The following is a 24,504-nucleotide window of genomic DNA, read 5'->3' as shown; positions in this document are numbered from 1 at the left end:
TGCGGTGAGGAGGTTGGTTTTAGAGGAGCAAATCGGCCGACGGATCGCGACGCTCTCCCGAGCGCTTAGTCCAGTGCTCTGCACACCATAAGCGCTCAATAAATATGATTGAATGAATGAATGAATGAGATAGAGGTGCGGTGAGGAGGTTGGTTTTAGAGGAGCAAATGGGCCGACGGATCGCGACGCTCTCCCGAGCGCTTAGTCCAGTGCTCTGCACACCATAAGCGCTCAATAAATATGATTGAATGAATGAATGAATGAGATAGAGGTGCGGTGAGGAGGTTGGTTTTAGAGGAGCAAATGGGCCGACGGATCGCGACGCTCTCCCGAGCGCTTAGTCCAGTGCTCTGCACACCATAAGCGCTCAATAAATATGACTGAATGAATGAATGAATGAGATAGAGGTGCGGTGAGGAGGTTGGTTTTAGAGGAGCAAATGGGCCGACGGATCGCGACGCTCTCCCGAGCGCTTAGTCCAGTGCTCTGCACACCATAAGCGCTCAATAAATATGATTGAATGAATGAATGAATGAGATAGAGGTGCGGTGAGGAGGTTGGTTTTAGAGGAGCAAATCGGCCGACGGATCGCGACGCTCTCCCGAGCGCTTAGTCCAGTGCTCTGCACACCATAAGCGCTCAATAAATATGATTGAATGAATGAATGAATGAGATAGAGGTGCGGTGAGGAGGTTGGTTTTAGAGGAGCAAATCGGCCGACGGATCGCGACGCTCTCCCGAGCGCTTAGTCCAGTGCTCTGCACACCATAAGCGCTCAATAAATATGATTGAATGAATGAATGAATGAGATAGAGGTGCGGTGAGGAGGTTGGTTTTAGAGGAGCAAATCGGCCGACGGATCGCGACGCTCTCCCGAGCGCTTAGTCCAGTGCTCTGCACACCATAAGCGCTCAATAAATATGATTGAATGAATGAATGAATGAGATAGAGGTGCGGTGAGGAGGTTGGTTTTAGAGGAGCAAATCGGCCGACGGATCGCGACGCTCTCCCGAGCGCTTAGTCCAGTGCTCTGCACACCATAAGCGCTCAATAAATATGATTGAATGAATGAATGAATGAGATAGAGGTGCGGTGAGGAGGTTGGTTTTAGAGGAGCAAATGGGCCGACGGATCGCGACGCTCTCCCGAGCGCTTAGTCCAGTGCTCTGCACACCATAAGCGCTCAATAAATATGATTGAATGAATGAATGAATGAGATAGAGGTGCGGTGAGGAGGTTGGTTTTAGAGGAGCAAATCGGCCGACGGATCGCGACGCTCTCCCGAGCGCTTAGTCCAGTGCTCTGCACACCATAAGCGCTCAATAAATATGATTGAATGAATGAATGAATGAGATAGAGGTGCGGTGAGGAGGTTGGTTTTAGAGGAGCAAATGGGCCGACGGATCGCGACGCTCTCCCAAGCGCTTAGTCCAGTGCTCTGCACACAGTAAGTGCTCAATAAATATGACTGAATGAATGAGATAAGGGTGCGGTGAGGAGGTTGGTTTTAGGGGAGCAAATGGGTCGACGGATTGCGACGCTCTCCCGAGCGCTTAGTCCAGTGCTCTGCACACAGTAAGTGCTCCATAAATATGATTGAATGAATGAGATAAAGGTGCGGTGAGGAGGTTGGTTTTAGAGGAGCAAATGGGCCGACGGATCGCGACGCTCTCCCGAGCGCTCAGTCCAGTGCTCCGCACAGAGCGAGCGCTCGATAAACGTCACCGACGGACGGATGGATCACCGCCCGGCGTCGGAAGGCTCCCGCCCAGCGCTCGGCCCCCAGCCCGCGGCCCGAGGGAAGCGGCGGGCGCCGGGTACCTGGATCCTGTTGGAGAGGGTCAGCTTGGGCCGCCCGGCCCCGTCCGCCTCCGCGGGGGCCCCGGCCGCCGAGAAGGAAGCCATGGCCACCTGGCTGGGGGAGGCTGTGCAGCACGAGTCCAGCATGTCCAGCCGGTCCCTGCGCAGGCCGGGCAAGCGGCGGGCGGCCGGGAGGGGCCTGAAGCCCGGCTCTGGGGCCGAGGCCCGGCTCCCGCCCTCGGCGGGCACCGCGTCGTCGAGGAGCAGTAGGCCCATCGGCCTCCCCTGGGCTCCCTCGGGCTCCCGCCTCCGGTCGATTCCCGGGGAGAGCCCCCCCAGGAGAGCGGGGGGCGACTCGGACCCGGGGGACGGCGACAGCGGAAGGAACGGGTCGCTGGGCGGCAGCGGGGGGTCGTGGGGAGGGGGCGGCCCGGGTTGGGGCTCAGCCCCCAGCGTGCGGGGCAGGATCCGTTGCGACTCGGTGATCCGGAGGAAAGCTGGCACGCGGTCCGTGCCGCCCGGGGACTCCGGGGAAGGCGGCCGGCGGCTCGGGCTGGCTTGGCTCGCGTGGGTGCCCGCTCTCCGGGGCTCCCCCGGGGCCGGCCAGAGGGCGGTGGCGGCCCGGGAGGACGGCGCGGCCCCCGCGTCCCGGGGGGCCGACGCCCCGGCCGGGTCGGTGGGCCCCTCCGGCCGGGCCCGGGGGGCCGCGGAGGGCCCGTGGACCACGAGCACCCCGCCCCCTCGGCCCTTGGTGCCGGCCGGCCAGTTCAGCACCCACTGGACGTTTCGGCCCCGGGAGCCCCGGGGGGACCCCCGGCCGGGGAACGGCGGGAAGGGAGGCAGGCCCTGCCCGGCGTCGCCCGGGCGGTCGGAGGCTCCCGGGCCGTCGGGCGCGGGACCCTCCGCCCGCTGGCCGGGGTCCGGGGGCTTCGGGCCCACGAGGCTGCTCACCAGGCACCGGAGCAGGGCCCGGTCCGGCACGATGGCCGCGGGGGAGCGGGCCCCCGGCTGCACCAGCGCCCGCAGGCCCCGCAGCCCCGCCGGGCCCGCCGCTTCCCGGAGGCGGAGGGAGCGCCCGCCGCCCTCCACGCCGGCGGGCTCCTTCAGGACGCGGAGCCCGTGCTGCACCTCGTAATGGCGCCGGAGGGAACGGTAGTCGCAGTAGCTCTTACTGCAGCCCGCTTCCAGGCAGGTGAACGGCTTGGTCTTCTGGTGGGTCAGCATGTGCCCGGTCCTGAGGGGGGGGGGGAGAAAACACGGACACGGGGACGCTCGGGACCCCCGCCGACCCGCTTAGTACAGTGCTTCAAGCGCTTAGTACAGTGCTCTGCTCCTTCTACTGCCCAGCCCGCAACCTCCGCTCCTCTACCGCTAATCTCCTCACTGTACCTCGTTCTCGCCTGTCCCGCCATCGACCCCCGGCCCACGTCCTCCCCCCGGGCCTGGACTGCCCCCAATCCCTCTGCCCCTCCGCCAAGCTCGCTCTCTTCCTCCCTTCAAGGCCCTGCTGAGAGCTCACCTCCTCCAGGAGGCCTTCCCAGACTGAGCCCCTTCCTTCCTCTCCCCCTCGTCCCCCTCTCCATCCCCCCGTCTTACCTCCTTCCCTTCCCCACAGCACCTGTATATATGTATAGATGTTTGTACATATTTATTACTCTATTTATTTATTTATTTTACTTGTACATTTCTAACCTATTTATTTTATTTTGTTGGTATGTTTGGTTCTGTTCTCTGTCTCCCCCTTTTAGACTGTGAGCCCACTGTTGGGTAGGGACTGTCTCTATGTGTTGCCAATTTGGACTTCCCAAGCGCTTAGTACAGTGCTCTGCACATAGTAAGCGCTCAATAAATACGATTGATTGATTGATTGATAGTAAGCGCTCAATAAATACGATTGATGACCTCCGAGTCCGCCCCCGGCCCACCCGCGCGGGCGGCCCCTGAATGGAGCAAGTAATACGGTACTTGCTAAGCGCTTCCTATGTGCTAAGCGCTGGGGGTAGAGCCACATCAGTCAGGCCGGACGCCCGTGACCTCCCCAGGAGGTCACGCTGCTTCTAGCCGGCCTGACACACGTTGGCTACCACTTACGCGCCCATTTGGACCCCCCTCTCCATGTTTTGTTTTGTTGTCCGTCTCCCCCTTCTATCGTCATCCTCATCAGTCGTATTTATTGAGCGCTTACTATGTGCGGGGCACTGTACTAAGCGCTTGGGAAGTACAAATTGGGAACATATGGAGACAGTCCCTACCCAACAGTGGGCTCCCTTCTAGACTGGGAGCCCGTCGTTGGGTAGGGACCGTCTCTATATGCTACCGACATGTACTTCCCAAGCGCTTAGTCCAGTGCTCTGCACACAGTAAGCGCTCAATAAATACAACTGATTGATTGACTGGTTGATTAATATCGGTCTCCTCCTCTAGCTCATTGTGGGCACTATGTCTATTGTTATATTGTATGCTCCCAAGTGCTTAGTACAGTGCTCTGCACACAGTAAGCGCTCAATAAATACAATTGATTGATTGACTGGTTGATTAATATCGGTCTCCTCCTCTGGCTCACTGTGGGCACTATGTCTATTGTTATATTGTAAGCTCCCAAGTGCTTAGTACAGTGCTCTGCACACCGTAAGTGCTCAATAAATATAATTGATTGATTGACTGGTTGATTAATATCGGTCTCCTCCTCTAGCTCATTGTGGGCACTATGTCTATTGTTATATTGTATGCTCCCAAGTGCTTAGTACAGTGCTCTGCACACAGAAAGCGCTCAATAAATACAATTGATTGATTGACTGGTTGATTAATATCGGTCTCCTCCTCTAGCTCATTGTGGGCACTATGTCTATTGTTATATTGTATGCTCCCAAGTGCTTAGTACAGTGCTCTGCACACAGTAAGCGCTCAATAAATACAATTGATTGATTGATTGGTTGATTAATATCGGTCTCCTCCTCTAGCTCACTGTGGGCACTATGTCTGTTGTTATATTGTATGCTCCAAAGTGCTTAGTACAGTGCTCTGCACACAGCAAGCGCTCAATAAATACAATTGATTGATTGACTGGTTGATTAATATCGGTCTCCTCCTCTAGCTCACTGTGGGCACTATGTCTATTGTTATATTGTATGCTCCCAAGTGCTTAGCACAGTGCTCTGCACACCGTAAGCACTCAATAAATGCTTAGAGAAGCAGCGTGGCTCAGTGGAAAGAGCCCGGGCTTTGGAGTCAGAGGTCATGGGTTCAAATCCCAGCTGTGTGACTTCGGGCAAGTCACTTCACTTCTCCGTGCCTCAGTTCCCTCATCTGTAAAATGGGGATGAAGACTGTGAGCCCCCCGTGGGACAACCTGATCACTCTGTGACCTCCCCAGCGCTTAGAACAGTGCTTTGCACATAGTAAGCGCTTAATCAATGCCATTGTTAATAAATACTACTGACTGACTATAATCAGCAGTCACGTTCCCGGCCCATAACGAGCTTGCAGTTTCGAAGGGAAGAAAGATATTAATATGAAAGCATCATTTATAACGCATAATTTAAAGATATGCACATAAGTGCTTTGGGGTCGAGGCGGGGTGAATATCAAATGTCCAAAAGGAGGGGTGAATAAGGGGGGCAATGTTTTGTTCTGTTGTCTGTCTCCCCCTTCTAGACCGTGAGCCCGTTTTTGGGTAGGGACCGTCTCTATATGCTGCCAACTTGGATTTCCCAAGCGCTTAGTACAGTGCTCCGCACACAGTAAGCGCTCAATAAATACGATTGAATGAATAAATACGACTGAATGAATGAACAAGTCTAAGTCAAGTGATCTAGGGCCAAAACGACCCAAGTCCCTTCCCGAAAGCTCCCTCCTTGGCTGGACGCTCCTTCAGGGCACGGATCGAGTCCGCTTTCATTTAATCGTATTTATTGAGCGCTTACTGTGTGCAGAGCGACTCCAGAGGGAGCCCAGCCTAGTGGAGACGGCATGGGACTGCGAGACCTGAGTTCTAATCCTGCTCCACCACTCACTTGCTGAGTGACCTTGGGCAGATTGCTTGATGCTTCTGGGCCTGTCTCCTTGTCTGCAAAATGGGGTTTCATTCGTTCATTCAATCGTATTTACTGAGCGCTTACCGTGTGCAGAGCACTGGACTAAGCGCTTGGGAAGTCCAATCAATCAATCAATCGTATTTATTGAGCGCTTACTGTGTGCAGAGCACTGGACTAAGCGCTTGGGAAGTACAAGTTGGCAACATCTAGAGACGGTCCCTACCCAACAGCGGGCTCACAGTCTAGAAGGGGGAGACGAACAACAAAACAAAACATATTAACAGAATAAAATAAATAGAATAAATATGGACAAGTAAAATAAGTAAATAAATAGAGTAATAAATACGCACAAACATGTATACAGGTGCTGTGGGGAGGGGAAGGAGGTAAGGCGGGGGGGATGAGGAGGGGGAGGAGGTGGAGAGGAAGGGGAGGGATTCCCGTGCACCCTCCCCCTTAAAATCGTGTGGATCTGCCCCAGCGCTGTGAGCCCGTTGTTGGGTAGGGACCGTCTCTCTATATAATAATAATAATAATAATGGCATTTATTAAGTGCTTACTATGTGTGAAGCACTGTTCTAAGCGCTGGGGGGGCTACAAGGAGATCAGTTTGACCCACTTGGGGCTCACAGTCTTAATCCCCATTTTGCAGAGGAGGTAACTGAGGCCCAGAGAAGTGAAGTGACTTGCCCAAAGTCACACAGCTGACAAGCGGCGGAGCCGGGATTCGAACCCATGACCTCTGACTCCAAAGCCCGGGCTCTTTCCACTGAGCCACGCTGCTTCACGTGTTGTTGCCGACTCGTACTTCCCAAGCGCTTAGTCCAGGGCTCTGCACACGGTAAGCGCTCAATAAATATGATTGAATGAATGCATGAATGAACGGTGCTTGGCACACAGTAAGCGCTTCACAAGTACCAGAATTATTGTACGTTATAATATAATGTATTAATAATATATAATATATATAATCTAATATATGATAATAAAATAATAATAATATATAATTATACTATAATATACCATTATAACATAATAATATAATTATATAATATAATATATAATATAATATATAATAATATAATATATTAATGATATTATGTGTGACCTTGGGCAAGTCACTTCACTTCTCTGCGCCTCAGTTACCTCATCTGTCAAATGGGGATGAAGACTGCGAGCCCCACCTGGGACAACCTGATCACCTCGTATCCCCCTCCAGCGCTTAGAACAGTGCTTTGCACATAGTAAGCGCTTAACAAATGCCATTATTTTAAATAATAATATTCCCGGGGGAGCTCTGAAAAGAAGGAAAGTAGGGGGCCGGCGGAGAAGTAGCAGGGCCCAATGGCTACAGCACGGGCCTGGGGGTAAAGAGATCATGGGTTCTAATCCCAGGCCCACCCACTGTCTGCTGTGTGACCTTGGGCAAGTCACTTCACTTCTCAATGCCTCAGTTCCCTCATCTGGAAAATGGGGATTAAGACTGTGAGCCCCACATGGGACAGGGACTGTATCCCACTCAATCTGCTTATATCCACCCCAGCACTTAGTACATAATAATAATAGTACTTGTTAACTGCTTACTATGTGTCACGCACTGTCCTAAGCACCAGTTACTATTACACAGTAAGCGCGGCTCGGTGGAAAGAGCCCGGGCTTTGGAGTCAGAGGTCATGGGTTCAAATCCCGGCTCCGCCAACGGTCAGCTGTGTGACTTTGGGCAAGTCACTTCCCTTCTCTGGGCCTCAGTTCCCTCATCTGGAAAATGGGGATTAAAACTGTGTGAGCCCCCCGTGGGACAACCTGATCACCTTGTAACCTCCCCAGCGCTTAGAACAGTGACTGTGAGCCCGCTGTTGGTTCGGGACCGGCTCTATATGTTGCCAACTTGTACTTCCCAAGTGCTTAGTACAGTGCTCTGCACACAGTAAGCGCTCAATAAATACGACTGAATGAATGAATGAATGAACAGTGCTTCGCACAGAGTAAGCGCTTAACAAATACCATCATTATTATTATTATTACCACCACAATCATTGCACTGTCCTAAGCACTGGTTATTACTAAATAGTAAGCTCTTAACAAGTACCATAATTATTAACAATAGTAGTAATAATAATAATAATGGCATTTATTAAGTGCAAGCTCTTAACAAGTACCATAATTATTAACAATAATAATAATAATAATAATAATAATGGCATTTATTAAGCACAAGCTCTTAGCAAGTACTAATTTATTAACAATAATAATAATAATAATAATAACAATGGCATTTATTAAGCGCAAGCTCTTAACAAGTACCATAATTATTAACAATAATAATAATAATAATAATAATGGCATTTATTAAGCACAAGCTCTTAGCAAGTACCATAATTATTAACAATAATAATAACAATAATGGCATTTATTAAGTGCAAGCTCTTAACAAGTACCATAATTATTAACAATCATAATAATAATGGCATTTATTAAGGGCAAGCTCTTAACAAGTACCATAATTATTAACAATAATAATAATAATAATGGCATTTATTAAGCGCAAGCTCTTAACAAGTACCATAATTATTAACAATAATAATAATGGCATTTATTAAGCGCAAGCTCTTAACAAGTACCATAATTATTAACAATAATAATAATAATAATAATGGCATTTATTAAGCACAAGCTCTTAGCAAGTACCATAATTATTAACAATAATAATAATAATAATGGCATTTATTAAGCGCAAGCTCTTAACAAGTACCATAATTATTAACAATAATAATAATAATCATAATAATAATGGCATTTATTAAGCACAAGCTCTTAGCAAGTACCATAACTATTAACAACAATAATAATAATAATGGCATTTTTTAAGCGCTTACTATGTGCAAAGCACTGTTCTAAGCGCTAGGGAGGTTCCAAGGTGATCAGGTTGTCCCAGGGGGGGCTCACCGTCTTAATCCCCATTTTCCCGATGAGGTCACTGAGGCCCAGAGAAGTGAAGTGACCTGCCCAAAGCCACACAGCTGGCAGCTGGCGGGGCCGGGATTTGAACCCATGCCCTCCAAAGCCCGGGCTCTTTCCACCGAGCCGCGCTGCTTCTCCAACAACAGTAACTTTGATGATGGCAATCACAGCCATAACAATTCTGGGGGAGCTCTGGAAATGCTTCGCACATAGTAAGCGCTTAATAAATGCCATAAGAAAACGAAGGATGGCAGGGGGCCGGCGGAGAGGGCGAGACCGCCGCCCCGTTTAGCCCGTGCCCGCCAAGGCGTGCCGTTCACTTACAGGTGGTCCTGGCGTTTAAACGCCTTCGCGCACACTTGGCAGACGTGCTTCCTCTCCTGGCTGTGCGTCAGGTAGTGCTTACTGAGGGAGCTCGCGCTGCTGAACGCTTTTCCGCACAGGCTGCAGTCCAACAAGGGGCTCCGGGCCGCGCCGGGCTGCCGTCTCCCCTTCCGGGCCGGGCCCGCTTTGGGCCTGCTTCGCTCGCCTCCTCGGGGGGCCCTGGCGGCCTCCGGCCCCAGGTCTGACGGGAAAAGGGAGAAATCAATCAATCAATCAATCGTATTTATTGAGCGCTTACTGTGTGCAGAGCACTGTACTAAGCACTTGGGAAGTACAAGTTGGCAACATATAGAGACAGTCCCTACCCAACAGTGGGCCCACAATCTAGAAGACAAGGCTCCTCGCTGGCGTCAACTGGGTGACTTTGGAGAAATCAATCAATCAATCAATCAATCGTATTTATTGAGCACTTACTGTGTGCAGAGCACACAGAACCCCCGGTCCCTGTGGAACCCCCGTTCCATCACGGGGAAGCTTCCCTTCATCCTCGACCTGTTCCTGTCCCACTCTCTCCTCCTCCTCACCATCACTGAAACCTGGCTCTTCCCAGACGATACGTTCTCCCCTACTGCTCTCTCCACACGGCTTCTCCCATTCCCCCAGATGCCCTGGGAAAGGAGGTGGCGTTGGGTTCCTTCTCGCGCCCCAGTGCCGCTTTCCCACCATTCCACCTCCCCATCCCTTTTTTTCCCCTTCCTCTGAAGCGCGTATCATTCGCCTCTACCACCCGCTCCAGATTCTAGTGGCCGGCATCTACCGCTCCCCAGGTCCCACCTCCAACTGCTTTAACCACTTCGCTCCCTTTTTCACATTCCTTCTCTCGTTCTCCACACCCACATCGATCCCTGCGGCCGTCATTATCCACACAGATGTTCCCGATGGCCCTTCTGCTGACTGCCTCCTATCACTCCTCAACTCCACTGACCTCCTGCTCCATCCCACCTCACCGGCTGGGACACACTCTCGATCTGATCATCTCTAACCACTGCACAATCTCTACCCTCACCAACTCCGTAATCCCTCTATCTCACCACAACTTCCTCACTTGCCTCCTCTCGCCCACACCTCCTCCCCGTAAATCTGTACTACTCCCCCACGGAGACCGCCGATCTTTTGACCCCATCCAAATTTCTCAACTCGCATGCCCCACTTAGCCTCCCTACTCAAACTACCATCCTTTGATGACCAAACAGACGCTCTCCACACCACTCTCTCTACTGAACTCAACTCACTCGCTCTCCTATCCCTTCGTCGATCTCGAACCACTAACCCACAGCCCTGGGATCACCTCCACAGTCTTCCTCCTTCACTCTTCACTCGAGCCACAGAGCACTTCTGGTGGAAATCTGAATATCAGGCCGAGTTCATCCACTTCAAGTTTACCCTTCCATGCTTTTATTCTGCCTGGCGAAATTATTTCTCCATCCTTAATGACACCCATGCCCAATTGCCCTCACCAGTTGTTCCCGACATTTAACTCCCCGCTTAGGCCCCCTGTCCTCCCACCTCCCCCATTCCTTGCCCCCAATGACCTGGCCACCTGCTTTATTAAGAAAATTGACAATCTCAGGTGTGAGCTCCCTAAATTCGCCCCTGCCCCTCCTCAGTCCCTCCCCCTCTTCAACGCTCATCCTTCCCAGCAGTATCTCTGAAGGAGGTTTCCTACCTCCTCTCAAAAACCACCCCCCTTCCACCTGGGCATCAGATCCCATTCCTTCCCACCTTAGCAAAACTCTTGCCCCCTCCTTTCTGCCCTCCTTAACAGCCAACTCCAACAATTCACTCTCTAATGGCTTCTTCCCCACAGCTTTCAAACACACCCACGACTCCCCTTTCCTAAAAAAATCCTCCCTTGACCCCACGGCTCCCTCCAGTTGTCGCCCCATCGCCCACCTACCATTCCACTCCAAACTCCTTGAGCGAGTTGTCTACACCCTCTGTCTCAAATTCCCCTCTCCGACCCCCTCCAATCTGGCTTCCAGCCCCTTCACTCCACAGAAACCGCCCTCTCAGAGGTCACCAATGATTTCTTTCTTGCCAAATCTACCGGCCTCTGCTCCCTCCTGATCCTCCTCGACTTCTCAGCTGACTGTGACACTGTGGACCACCCCCTTCTCCTGGGAACGTTACCCAACCTTGATTTCACCGACTCTGTCCTCTCCTGATTCCCCTCATCTCTCTGGCCGTTCATTCTCGGTCTCCTTCAAGGGCTCCTCCTCTGCCTCCCATCCCCCTAACTGTAGGGATCCCTCAGGGTTCAGTTCTGGGCCCTCTTCTATTCTCCATCTACACCCACTCCCTTGGAGAACTCCCATGGCTCCAAATTCCACCCCTAGGCAGAGGACACCCACATCTACATCTCCAACCCTGATCTCTCTCACTCTCTGCAGTCTCACATTTTCTCCTGCCTTCAGAACCTCTCTACTTGAATTCCTCCCGTCACGTCAAATTTAACATGTCCAAAACAGAGCTCATCTTCCCACCCAAACCCTGTCCTCCCCGACTTTTCCGACACTGTAGACGGCACTACCATCCTTCCTATCTCACAAGCCCGTAACCTTGGCTGTATCCTCGACTCTTCTCTGTCCCTCGACCCACATAGTCAATCTCATCACTAAATCCTGTGGGTCCCATCTTCACAACATCGCTAAAATCTGCCCTTTCCTCTCCAAGCTGTTATCACGTTAATACAATCACACATCCTAACCCATCTGGATTACTTTGCACATAGTAAGCGCTTAATAAATGCCAGTATTATTATTATTATTATTATCATCAGCCTCCTGTCTCTGCCCACTCCGGTCCCTACTGCCCGGATCATTTTTCTACAAAAATGTTCAGGACCTGTCGCTGCCTTCCAAAGACCACCTTGGCTTAATTGGCTCCAAAACTCATTTGCTTGTTTTTCAGGCAGTTCATGGTATTCGCAAAAGCCTTCTCCAACACCACATTTCAGAAGAACCGATGCTCTTCCTACCCTGTTTTTTCACTGTCCAGCTTTCGGACCCTGAAGCTGTCACCGGAAACATTGCAAAATTGACAACCTGTATTTCTGTGGCAAGTCTTACATCAGCGCATTTCATGCTGATATAACGTGAGATTTACTGAGCGCTTATCATCATCATCATCATCATCAATGGCATTTATTGAGCGCTTACTATGTGCAGAGCACTGTACTAAGCGCTTGGGAAGTACAAATTGGCAACACATAGAGACAGTCCCTACCCAACAGTGGGCTCACAGTCTAAAAGGGGGAGACAGAGAACAAAACCAAACATACTAACAAAATAAAATAAATAGAATAGATATGTACAAGTAAAATAAATAAATAAATAAATAGAGTAATAAATATGTACAAACATATATTGTGCAGAGCACTTTACTAAGCACTTGGGAGAGTACAATAATGACGGTATTTGTTAGGCACGTACTCTGCGCCAGGCCCTGTTCTAAGCGCTGAGGTAGATACAAGTTAATCAGGTTGGACCCAGTCCCTGTCCCACATGGGGCTCACAGTCTTAATCCCCATTTTCCAGATGAGTTCACTGAGGCCCAGAGAAGTTAGGTGACTTGCCCGAGGTCACCCACCTGACACCCAGGCCCATTTTTTAACCACTAGGCAGACATCATCATTATTATTATTCCAGTTCAGCGGGCAAACATCAACCCGAGAGGAGCGACGTGCATCCCCCGTCAGAGGACAAACTAATAACTGAGAGGCCACTGGACATCCCGGGTCAGCGGGCAAGCTTCTACTCCTGAGATGGGCACGGCGTACCCTGGGTCAGCGGGCAAGCGGCTAGCCCTGAGGGGCTCGCCCCCGGGGGGCCGCTTCTCCAGGACAACCCAGACTTGCTTCATTTATAATCTAATCAAGACGTGATCGGAGCGTCGGCCTGCTGAGCCCGTCTCATCCGGGAGATGGATGAAGGTAATTGCGAATTTACCGCCCGTGAAAGACAATTAGAGAAAGGGAGGGAGTACACAACCCATTCTATTTACCGGCTCGGCATTCTCTTCCTCCGGCCGGGGCAAAACACGCCCGACAAAACCCTCATTTTCCAAGTCAGGAAATTCTCATTGGGTCTTAATTAGCTCTGTCCTTTCCAGACAGCTGAACTGCTCAGGGGTGATTTATCCTCACTGGCATTAATGCTAATGTAGGGGTGTTTTCTGGAGGCAGTGTGGCCTAGGAGACAGAGCACGGGCCCAGGAGGCAGGAGGATCTGGGGTCTAATCCCGGCTCTGCCACTCATCTGCTGTGCGACCTTGGGCAAGTCGCTTCACTTCTCTGGGCCTCAGTTCCCTCATCTCGAAAATGGGGATCAGGACTGTGAGCCCCATGTGGCTCACACTCCAACGGCTCCTACTCTGTCCTAATCCTCCTCGACCTCTCTGTTGCCTTCGACACTGTGGACCACCTGTATATATGTACATATGTTTGTACAGATTTATTACTCTATTTATTTATTTATTTTACTTGTACGTATCTATTCTATTTATTTTATTTTGTTAATATGTTTGGTTTTGTTCTCTGTCTCCCCCTTCTAGACTGTGAGCCCACTGTTGGGTAGGGACTGTCTCTATATGTTGCCAACTTGTCCTTCCCAAGCGCTGAGTACAGTGCTCTGCACACAGTAAGCGCTCAATAAATATGATTGATTGATTGATTGATTCTCCTCAACACGCTACCCAACCTTGGCTTCACAGACTCCATCCTCTCCTGGTTCTCCTCATCTCTCCGGCCGTTCAATCTCAGCCTCCTTCGCGGGCTCCCTCTCCCATCCCCTCACTATAGAGGTTCCTCCAGGGTCAGTTCTTGGTCCCCTTCTGTTCTCCGTCTATACTCACTCCCTTGGTGACCTCATTCGCTCCCACGGCTTCAACTATCATCTCTACGCTGATGACACCCAAATCTCCATCTCCGCCCCTGTTCTCTCTTCCTCCCTCCAGGCTCGTATCTCCTCCTGCCTTCAGGACACCTCCATCTGGATGTCTGCCCGCCATCTAAAACTCAACATGTCCAAGACTGAGCTCCTTATCCCAAACCCAGTCCTCTCCCTGACTTTCCCGTCACTGTAGATGGCACTACCATCCTTCCCGTCTCACAAGCCCGCAACCTTGGTGTCACCTTTGACTCCGCTCTCTCATTCACCCACACATCCAATCCTTCACCAAAACCCGCCGGTCTCACCTCCACAACGTTGCCAAGATTCGCCCTTTCCTCTCCATCCAAGCTGCTACCTTACTGGTTTAACCTCTCATCCTATCCTGACTGGATTACTGCATCGGCCTCCTTTCTGATCTCCCATCCTCCTGTCTCTCCCCGCTTCAGTCTGTACTTCACCCTGCTGCCCAGATTATCTTTGTCCAGAAATGCTCTGGGCATGTCACTCCCCTACTCAAAAATCTCCAGTGGTTGCCTATCAGCCTTCGAATCAAGCAAACACCCCTCACTCTCGGCTTCAAGGCTGTCCATCCCCTCGCCCCCTCCTACCTCACCTCCCTTCTCTCCTTCTCCAGCCCAGCCCACACCCTCCGCTCCTCTGCCGCTAATCTCCTCCCCGTACCTCGTTCTCGCCTGTCCCGCCATCGACCCCCGGCTCACGTCCTCCCCCGGGCCTGGAATGCCCCCATTCCCTCTGCCCATCCGCCAAGCTGGCTCTCTTCCTCCCTTCAAAGCCCTACTAAGAGCTCACCTCCTCCAGGAGGCCTTCCCAAACTGAGCCCCTTTTCCTCTCCTCCTCCTCCCTCCCTCTGCTCTACCCTCTTCCCCTCCCCACAGCACTTGTGTATATTTGTACACATACTTATTACTCTATACATATTACTCTACTTATTTTATTTATGATGTGTCTATAGCTATAATTCTATTTATTCTGATGGTATTGACGCCCATCTACTTGTTTTTTGTCTGTCAGACTATAAGCCTGTTGTCGGGTAGGGACCGTCTCCATACGTTGCCCATCTGTACTTCCCAAGCACTTAGTACAATGCCCCGCACACAGTAAGTGCTCAATAAATACAACTGAATGAATGTGGAACGTGGACTGCTCCAACCTGATTAACTGGTATCTCTCCCAGCGCTTAGAACAGTGCCTGGCACGTAGTAAGTGTTTAACAAATACCACAAAAAGTCCCCATTTTAAAAGGGATTTTTCTCCAAATTGGAGTCCCTGACTTATCTCTCACCTACACACCCCATCTTCCCTCCTGCCTTCGTCACCTACGAGTCTGAACCCCAAGCTCTTGAGTAGGGAAGCAGTGTGGCCTAGTGGAAAGAGACCAGGCCTTAGAGTCGGAAGACCTGGGTTCTAATCCCGGCTCAGCACTTGTCTGCGGTATGACCTCAGGCAAGCCACTTCACCTCTCTGTGACTCGGTGGCCTCATCTGGAAAATGGGGATTATCATCATCATCATCAATCGTATTTATTGAGCGCTTACTATGTGCAGAGCACTGGACTAAGCGCTTGGGAAGTACAAATTGGCAACACATAGAGACAGTCCCTACCCAACAGTGGGCTCACAGTCTAAAAGGGGGAGACAGAGAACGAAACCAAACATACTAACAAAATAAGATAAATAGAATAGATAGGTACAAGTAAAATAAATAAATAGGGTAATAAATATGTGCCTGGGAACCCCAGTTGGGTCAGGGACCGTGTCCAATCCGACTTGCTCGTATCCACCCCAGCGCTCAGTACAGTGCCTGGCGCATAGTAAGCGCTTAACAAATACCACAATGACTATTATTTTGTGACTTCACGCACTAAATCTTAAGCTCCTCGAAGGCCGGGGTCAAATCTACTTACTCTACTGCTCCCTCCCAATCGCTTCCCTCATTCAATCGTATTTACTGAGCATTTACTGTGTGCAGAACACTGTACTAAGCGCTTGGGAAGTACAAGTTGGCAACATATAGAGACAGACCCTACCCAACCGCGGGCCCACAGTCTAGAATCGCTTAATCCAGCTCCGTGCACGCGGAAGAGACTCGGTGAAATACGACCAATTAACCAAGAAAGCCCGGTTCACGCTAACTTAAACTCTGATTTACACAGTGGAAAAGAGCATGGGCTTTGGAGTCAGAGGTCATGGGTTCAAATCCCAGCTCTGCCTACTTGTCAGCTGTGTGACTTTGGGCAAGTCACTTCGCTTCTCTGTGCCTCAGTTCCCTCATCTGTAAAATGGGGATGAAGACTGTGAGCCCCCCATGGGACAACCTGATCACCTTGTAACCTCCCCAGCGCTTACAACAGTGCTTTGCATGTAGTAAGTGCTTAATAAATGCCATTATTATTATTAAAACAGGAAGTTAGAAGTCAACGATGTCTTTGTCCTCGGAAGTTTATGACACGGAAGGCTACGTGGGAAAAGAAGCTTTCCATTTACACGTCCTTCAGTCTCCCCTCGCAATTTAGGGAAGGCCGTCCATATTCTGAATCGAGTCCGTCAACACCCTTGATTATCTACACCTCCCTGGTAGGTAGCACCTCCAGTATCTGTCGGACTCTCCCAAGGGCGTCATAAATATTACAGCCACTACTACTCTCGATTGATTGATTGATTGGACAATCTGATTAACTAGAGGTAAAATTTAGAAGAACCTGGGTTCCAATCCCGGCTCTGCCACTTGCCCGCTGTGTGAACTGGGGCAAATCACTTCACTTCCCTGGGTCTCAGTTCCCTCATCTGTAAAGTGGGGATTAAGACTGGGAGCCCCACGTGGGACGATCTGATTAGCTTGTATCTACCCCAGCGCTTAGAACAGTGCTTGACACATAATAAGCGCTTAACAAATACCATCAGACTGAGCCCCTTCCTTCCTCTCCCCCTCGTCCCCCTCTCCATCCCCCCATCTTACCTCCTTCCCTTCCCCACAGCACCTGTATATATGTATATATGTTTGTACATATTTATTACTCTATTTATTTATTTTACTTGTACATATCTATTCCATTTATTTTATTTTGCTAGTATGTTTGGTTTTGTTCTCTGTCTCCCCCTTTTAGACTGTGAGCCCACTGTTGGGTAGGGACTGTCTCTATATGTTGCCAATTTGTACTTCCCAAGCACTTAGTACAGTGCTCTGCACACAGTAAGCGCTCAATAAATACGATTGATGATGATGATGACGATCATCACTGTTATTAACTCAAAATTCCCTTCACCGTATTTTAGGATTCATTAAGCACTTATTACTACGTGCAAAGCTGTGCTTTGAGAGCTGGGATAGATACAGGATAATCAAATCAAAGAAATTCAAGTCCCTCAAAGGGTTTCCTGGTCGACATGCTTTGTTTTGTTGTCTGTCTCCCAATTCTAGACTGTGAGCCCGCTGTTGGGTAGGGACCGTCTCTATATGTTGCCGACTTGTACTTACCAAGCGTTTAGTACAGTGCTCTGCACAAAGCAAGCGCTCAATACGACTGAATGAATGAAAATGAATGAATATGAAATATATCTTGACTTATCGTAGTTGCCCCAGTAAAACAATCCTGATTACGCCACAAAAAGACAGGCTCTTTACAGTCGTGGTTAGGAAATGATTCCGGCTTGAAGATAATAATAATAATGATGATGATGATATTTGTTAAGCGCTACTATGTGCCAAGCACTGTTCTAAGCATTGGGGTAGATACAAGGCAATCAGGTTGTCTCACGTGGGGCTAACGGTCTTAATCCCCATTTTGCAGATGAGGTAACTGAGGCCCAGAGAAGTGACTTGCCCGAAGTCACGCAGCTGACAAGTGGCGGAGCCGGGATTAGAACCCATGACCTCTGACTCCAAATCCCGGGCTCTTTCCACTGAGCCATGCTGCTTCTTTAATCACATCCAGGGGGTACGATTCTTGCTTAAGGTGTAGGAGGTCCTGGGTTCAAATGATGATGATGATGATGGCATTTATTAAGCGCTTACTATGTGCAAAGCACTGTCCCAGGCAAACCTGTTTCCCCTTAAGACGGTTAACTCATTGAGGGCTGGGAATTTGTCTCCCAGCTCTGTTCGACTGTATTCTCCCAAGAGCTTAGTACAGCGCTCTGCATGCAGTAAAGCTCAATAAATACCATCGACTGACTTACTGATTGTAAGCATTGCATTTTGAGAAGCCGTGATACCTAGAACACGCGCTTAGAGCCCGGGGAGTCTGAGGACCTGGGTTCTAATCCCACCTCTGCCACTTGACTGGAGTGTGACCTTGGGCAAGTCGCTTAAAATCTCTGTGCCTTGGTTTCCTCCTCGCAAAACGGGGAATCCGTACCAGTTCTCCCTCTGCCTGGGAGCCCCATCATCATCATCATCAATCATATTTATTGAGCGCTTACTATGTGCAGAGCACTGTACTAAGCGCTTGGGAAGTACAAATTGGCAACATATGGAGACAGTCCCTACCCAACAGTGGGCTCACAGTCTAAAAGGGGGAATGAAGCCCAGAGAAGTGAAGTTACTTGCCCAAGGTCGCACAGCAGACAGGTGGCGGAGCCAGGATTAGAACCCACGACCTTCTGACTCCCAAGCCCTAGCCACTACTTCTCAGCCTTCCGCTTCCAGTACCTGGAGGAGTTAGGGAGCCCTGTGCTTGGCCCACGCTCAATAAATCATCATCATCATCATCATCAATCGTATTTATTGAGCGCTTACTATGTGCAGAGCACTGTACTAAGCGCTTGGGAAGTCCAAATTGGCAACGTATAGAGACAGTCCCTACCCAACAGTGGGCTCACAGTCTAAAAGGGGGAATGAAGCCCAGAGAAGTGAAGTGACTTGCCCAAGGTCGCACAGCAGACAGGTGGCGGAGCCAGGATTAGAACCCACGACCTTCTGACGCCCAAGCCCTAGCCACTACTTCTCAGCCTTCCCCTTCCAGTACCTGGAGGAGTTAGGGAGCCCGGTGCTTGGCCCACGCTCAATAAATCATCATCATCATCATCATCAATCGTATTTACTGAGCGCTTACTATGTGCAGAGCACTGTACTAAGCACTTGGGAAGTACAAATTGGCAACGTATAGAGACAGTCCCTACCCAACAGTGGGCTCCCAGTCTAAAAGGGGGAGACCGAATGAACGAACCGAGCCCCACCTCTCCCTCCGCCCCCTGTGCCGACCGCTCACCCGGTAGCGACAGGTGGGCTCCGCCGTCGGCGAAGTTGTCGGCCGTTTTCCCGGGGAAGAGCGGGGGCCCCTCGTCCAGGCTGTCCTCCAGGGTGGCGGCGGCCGCGGGCAGGCCGTGGTCGTCGAGGCCCAGGCCCGTCAGCCCCGTGTACATCAGGTCCCGGGCGCTGGGGCACAGGTCGTGGTCCAGCGTGTCGTGGCAGCTGAGCTCCTGGCGCTCCGGAAAGCCGGCCAGCTGCGCGTCCGACGCCAGCGACATGTCATCGCAGAGGACGTACTGATCCATCGGTGCGGCCGGGAAGACACGCTCGGTTGCGGGGTGGGGGGGGGGTTCTGGGAACCCCTAGACTGGAAGCTCGCTGTGAGCAGGGAACGGGTCTACCGACTCTGTTAACGATAAGAACAACAATCACAATATAATAATAATGATGGCATTTATTAAGCGCTTACTATGCGCAAAGCACTGTTCTAATCAATCCATCAATCAATCGTATTTATTGAGCGCTTACTCTGTGCAGAGCACTGGACTAAGCGCTTGGGAAGTACAAATTGGCATCGCATAGAGACAGTCCCTACCCAACAGTGGGCTCACAGTCTAAAAGGGGGAGACGGAGAACAAAACCAAACATACCAACGGAATAAAATAAATAGGATAGAAATGTACAAGTAAAATAAATAAATAAATAATAAATAAATAGAGTAATAAATATGTACAACCATATATACATCTATACAGGTGCTGTGGGGAAGGGAAGGAGGTAAGACGGGGGGGGATGGAGAGGGGGACGGGGGGGAGAGGAAAGAAGGGGCTCAGTCTGGGAAGGCCTCCTGGAGGAGGTGAGCTCTCAGCAGGGCCTTGAAGGGAGGAAGAGAGAATAATAATTATGGCATTTATTAAGCGCTTACTATGTGCAAAGCACTGTTCTAATCAATCAATCAATCATATTTATTGAGCGCTCGCAGTCTAAAAGGACTAAGCTTCTGAGCGCTGGGGAGGTTACAAGGTGTTCAGGTTGTCCCACGGGGGGCTCACAGTCTTCATCCCCATCTTCCAGATGAGGGAACTGAGGCACAGAGAAGTGAAACGACTTGCCCAAAGTCACCCAGCTGACAACTGGCGGAGCCGGGATTTGAACCCATGACCTCCGACTCCAAAGCCCGGGCTCTTTCCACTGAGCTACGCTGCTTCTCTAATAATAACTACAGTGCTTGCTGAGCACTTACTATCATCATCATCAATCGTATTTATTGAGCGCTTACTGTGTGCAGAGCACTGTACTAAGCGCTTGGGAAGTACAAATTGGCAACACATAGAGACAGTCCCTACCCAACGTGGGCTCACAGTCTAAAAGGGGGAGACAGAGAACAAAACCAAACATACTAACAGAATAAAATAAATAGAATAGATATGTACAAGTAAGCACTCCTCTAAAATATAAGTTAATCAGGCTGGACACAGCCCCTGTCCTACATAATAATAATAATGATGGCATTTATTAAGCGCTTACTATGTGCCAAGGACTGTTCTAAGCGCTGGGGGGGGATACAAGGTGATCATGTTGTCCCACGTGGGGCTCAAAGTCTTCATCCCCATTTTACAGATGAGGGAACTGAGGCACAGAGAAGTGACTTGCCCAAAGTCACACAGCTGACAATTGACGGAGGCAGGATTTGAACCCATGACCTCTGACTCCCAAGCCCGGGCTCTTTCCACTGAGTCACACTGCTTCCCTGTACTCTCCCAAGCTCTTAGTACAGTCCTCTGCACACAGCAGTAGTGCTTCGGAGAAGCAGCGTGGCTCAGCGGAAAGAGCCCATGCTTTGGAGCGTCGTGGGTTCAAATCCCGGCTCCGCCACTTGCCAGCTCTGTGACCTTGGGCAAGTCACTTAACTTCTCTGTGCCTCAGTTACCTCATCTGTAAAATGGGGATAAGGACTGTGAGCCCCATGTGGGACAAACTGATCACCCTGTAACCTCCCCAGAGCTTAGAACAGTGCTTTGCACATAGTAAGCGCTTAATAAATGCCATTATTATTATTATTATTATTATTACAGTAAGCACTCAATAAATATGACTGATTGATTGGGAGTGGAGATATCACACCTGGGAGTCAGAGGACTTGGGCTCTCACCCCAGCTTTGCCACCTGTTTGCTGTGTGTCCTTAGGCAAGTCACTTACCTTCTCTGTGCCTCAATTCTCTCCTCTGTAAAAGCAGGATTCAACACCTGCTGTCCTCCCGCTTAGACTGTGAGCCCCATTTCAATCAATCAATCGTATTTATTGAGCGCTTACTTTGTGCAGAGCACTGTACTAAGCGCTTGGGACTGTGTCCTTCCTGGTTATCTTGGCTCTAGCCCACTATTACATGCTATCCATCACTCAATCAAATTTACTGAGCGCTTACTGTGTGCACAGCACTGTACTAAGCACTTGGGCGAGTCCACTAAAACAGAGTTGGTAGAAATGTTCCCTGCCCACAGTGCGCTTATGGCCTAGTATATCTACTCCCTGCAGTGTTAGGCATCATCATCATCAATCGTATTTATTGAGCGCTTACTGTGGGCAGAGCACTGTACTAAGCGCTTGGGAAGTCCAAGTTGGCAACATATAGAGACAGTCCCTACCCAACAGTGGCTCACAGTCTAAAAGGGGGAGACAGAGAACAAAACCAAACACACTAACAAAATAAGATGAATAGAATAGATATGTACAAGTAAAATAGAGTAATAAATATGTACAAACATATATACATCATCATCATCATCATCATCAATCGCATTTATTGAGTGCTTACTATGTGCAGAGCACTGTACTAAGCACTTGGGAAGTACAAGTTGGCAACATATAGAGACAGACCCTATCCAACGGTGGGCTCACAGTCTAAAAGGGGGAGACAGAGAACAAAACCAAACATACTAACAAAATAAGATAAATAGAATAGATATGTACAAGTAAAATAAATACAGTAATAAATATGTACAAACATGTATACATCATCATCATCAATCGTATTTATTGAGCGCTTACTATGTGCAGAGCACTGTACTAAGCGCTTGGGAAGTACAAATTGGCAACACATAGAGATGGTCCCTACCCAACAGTGGGCTCACAGTCTAAAAGGGGGAGACAGAGAACAAAACCAAACATACTAACAAAATAAGATAAATAGAATAGATATGTACAAATAAAATAAATAAATAAATAAATAGAGTAATAAATATGTACAAACATATATACATATATACAGGTGCTGTGGGGAAGGGAAGGAGGTAAGATGGGGGATGGAGAGGGGGACGAGGGGGACATATACATATACATAACATATGTTATGTCCTCGGCCTTAATCGGTCAGTCCTTCAATCATATTTATTGAGCGCTTACTGTGTACAAAGCACTGTACTACACACTCGGAAGCAGTACAGTACAACAGACACATTCCCTGCCCTGCTCACGGTCTTATTCACTCACTATCATCATCAATTGTATTTATTGAGCGCTTACTGTGTGCAGAGCACTGTACTAAGCGCTTGGGAAGTACAGGTTGGCGACATATAGAGACATGCCACTTCCCCTATCTGTAATTTATTCTAATGTCTGTCTCTCCCTCTAGACTGTAAGCTATAGATGTCTTTTAAGTATCGGATGCGGAAAGAAATGTTTGATACCATGGAAAATGGAGATTAAGAGTGTGAGCCCCATCTGGGACTGGGACTCTGTCCCACCCTATTTGCTTCTTTCCACCTCAACGCTTAGCACAGTGCCTGGCACAGAGTAAGCTCTTAACAAATCCCGCTATTATTATTATTAGGAGCCAAAGCGTGGCTCAGTGGAAAGAACACGGGCTTGGGAGCCAGGGGTGATGGGTTCGAAACCTGGCTCTGCCACCTGTCAGCTGTGTGACTTTGGGCAAGTCACTTCACTTCTCCGGGCCTCAGTTCCCTCATCTGTAAAATGGGGATTAAGACTGTGAGCCCCTCGTGGGACAACCTGATCACCTTCTATCCGCCCCCCCCCCCCCCAAGTACTTGGAACAGTGCTTCACACATAGTAAGCGCTTAACAAATTCCATCACTATTATTATTATTATCTGGGACAGGGACTCCGACACTCATCACATAGCCGGCACCAAATAAACACCATTACTGCTACGACTATCACATCTCTCCTCACCATACCCAGGGGCTAAAAAAAGAGCTTTACAGGAGGGAAGCTAGGGTACCACCTCTAACCACGCACCCAAAATAAGATTCCCCCCACCCCCCAGGAAAAATATCTAGGTGAACGGGGAAGCAAAGTATTTTAAAAGCCACCATTTCTCTACAAATGTTTTTACAAACGTACTCGCATTATCTTGGAGAGACTGACGGCCACCCCAAAATACTCATTCTACCCCCCAAAATACCCATTCTACCCCCAAATTACTCATTTACTGTGAGCCCGCTGTTGGGTAGGGACCATCTCTATATGCTGCCAAATTGTACTTCCCAAGCGCTTAGTACAGTGCTGTGCACACAGTAAGAGCTCAATAAATACAATTGAATGAATGAATTCTACCCAAAATACTCATTCTACCCCCCAAAATACTCATTCTACTGTGAGCCCGCTGTTGGGTAGGGACCATCTCTATATGCTGCCAACTTGTACTTCCCAAGCGCTTAGTACAGTGTTCTGCACAGAGTAAGGGCTCAATAAATACAATTGAATGAATGAATTCTACCCAAAATACTCATTCTACCCCCCAAAATACTCATTCTACTGTGAGCCCGCTGTTGGGTAGGGACCATCTCCATATGCTGCCAACTTGTACTTCCCAAGCGCTTAGTACAGTGCTCAGCACACAGTAAGGGCTCAATAAATACAATTGAATGAATGAATTCTACCCAAAATACTCATTCTACCCCCCAAAATACTCATTCTACCAATGCAATATCACCGTTCTGTGTTGGCTTACTGGTAACAGGGTCTATTAACCTGGAAGGCGGCTGCAGACACTTAATAAATCTCCCACCAAGTTGACTTTCCTGGAGGAGGGATTGGGGACAAATTAACAAACAAAAGGATGGGGGGCGGGGGAATGAGTGCTTTCCTAGAGAGAGGAGCAATAGAACTTTTTTGGGGGGGCGAGGAGTGGGGAGCATCTCTAGAAAGGAAATGTTTTGAGGTCTAGTTTTGTGAGTCTATAGAAGCAAAGCAGTGGGGGCCAGAG

General features: G+C 49.5%; 1 protein-coding gene across 1 annotated transcript in view; it reads right to left on the bottom strand.

Moving 5' to 3' along the window:
* ZNF541 (zinc finger protein 541) overlaps nt 1-19,568 on the bottom strand; it is a 64,665-nt gene extending 45,097 nt beyond the window's left edge. The window contains exons 1-3 of the mRNA XM_038767660.1: nt 19,296-19,568; nt 9,120-9,360; nt 1,822-3,034 (exon numbers count right to left, since the gene is read on the bottom strand). Coding sequence (XP_038623588.1) covers nt 1,822-3,034; nt 9,120-9,360; nt 19,296-19,554 — 1,713 coding nt within the window. The 5' untranslated portion in view covers nt 19,555-19,568. The remainder of the gene's footprint in view (nt 1-1,821; nt 3,035-9,119; nt 9,361-19,295) is intronic.
* Between the last annotated feature and the right edge of the window lie 4,936 nt (nt 19,569-24,504).

Source organism: Tachyglossus aculeatus, chromosome 26 (genome assembly GCF_015852505.1).
Source record: "Tachyglossus aculeatus isolate mTacAcu1 chromosome 26, mTacAcu1.pri, whole genome shotgun sequence".
Taxonomy (NCBI): domain Eukaryota; kingdom Metazoa; phylum Chordata; class Mammalia; order Monotremata; family Tachyglossidae; genus Tachyglossus; species Tachyglossus aculeatus.
This window is presented reverse-complemented; position numbering and strand designations above follow the sequence as displayed.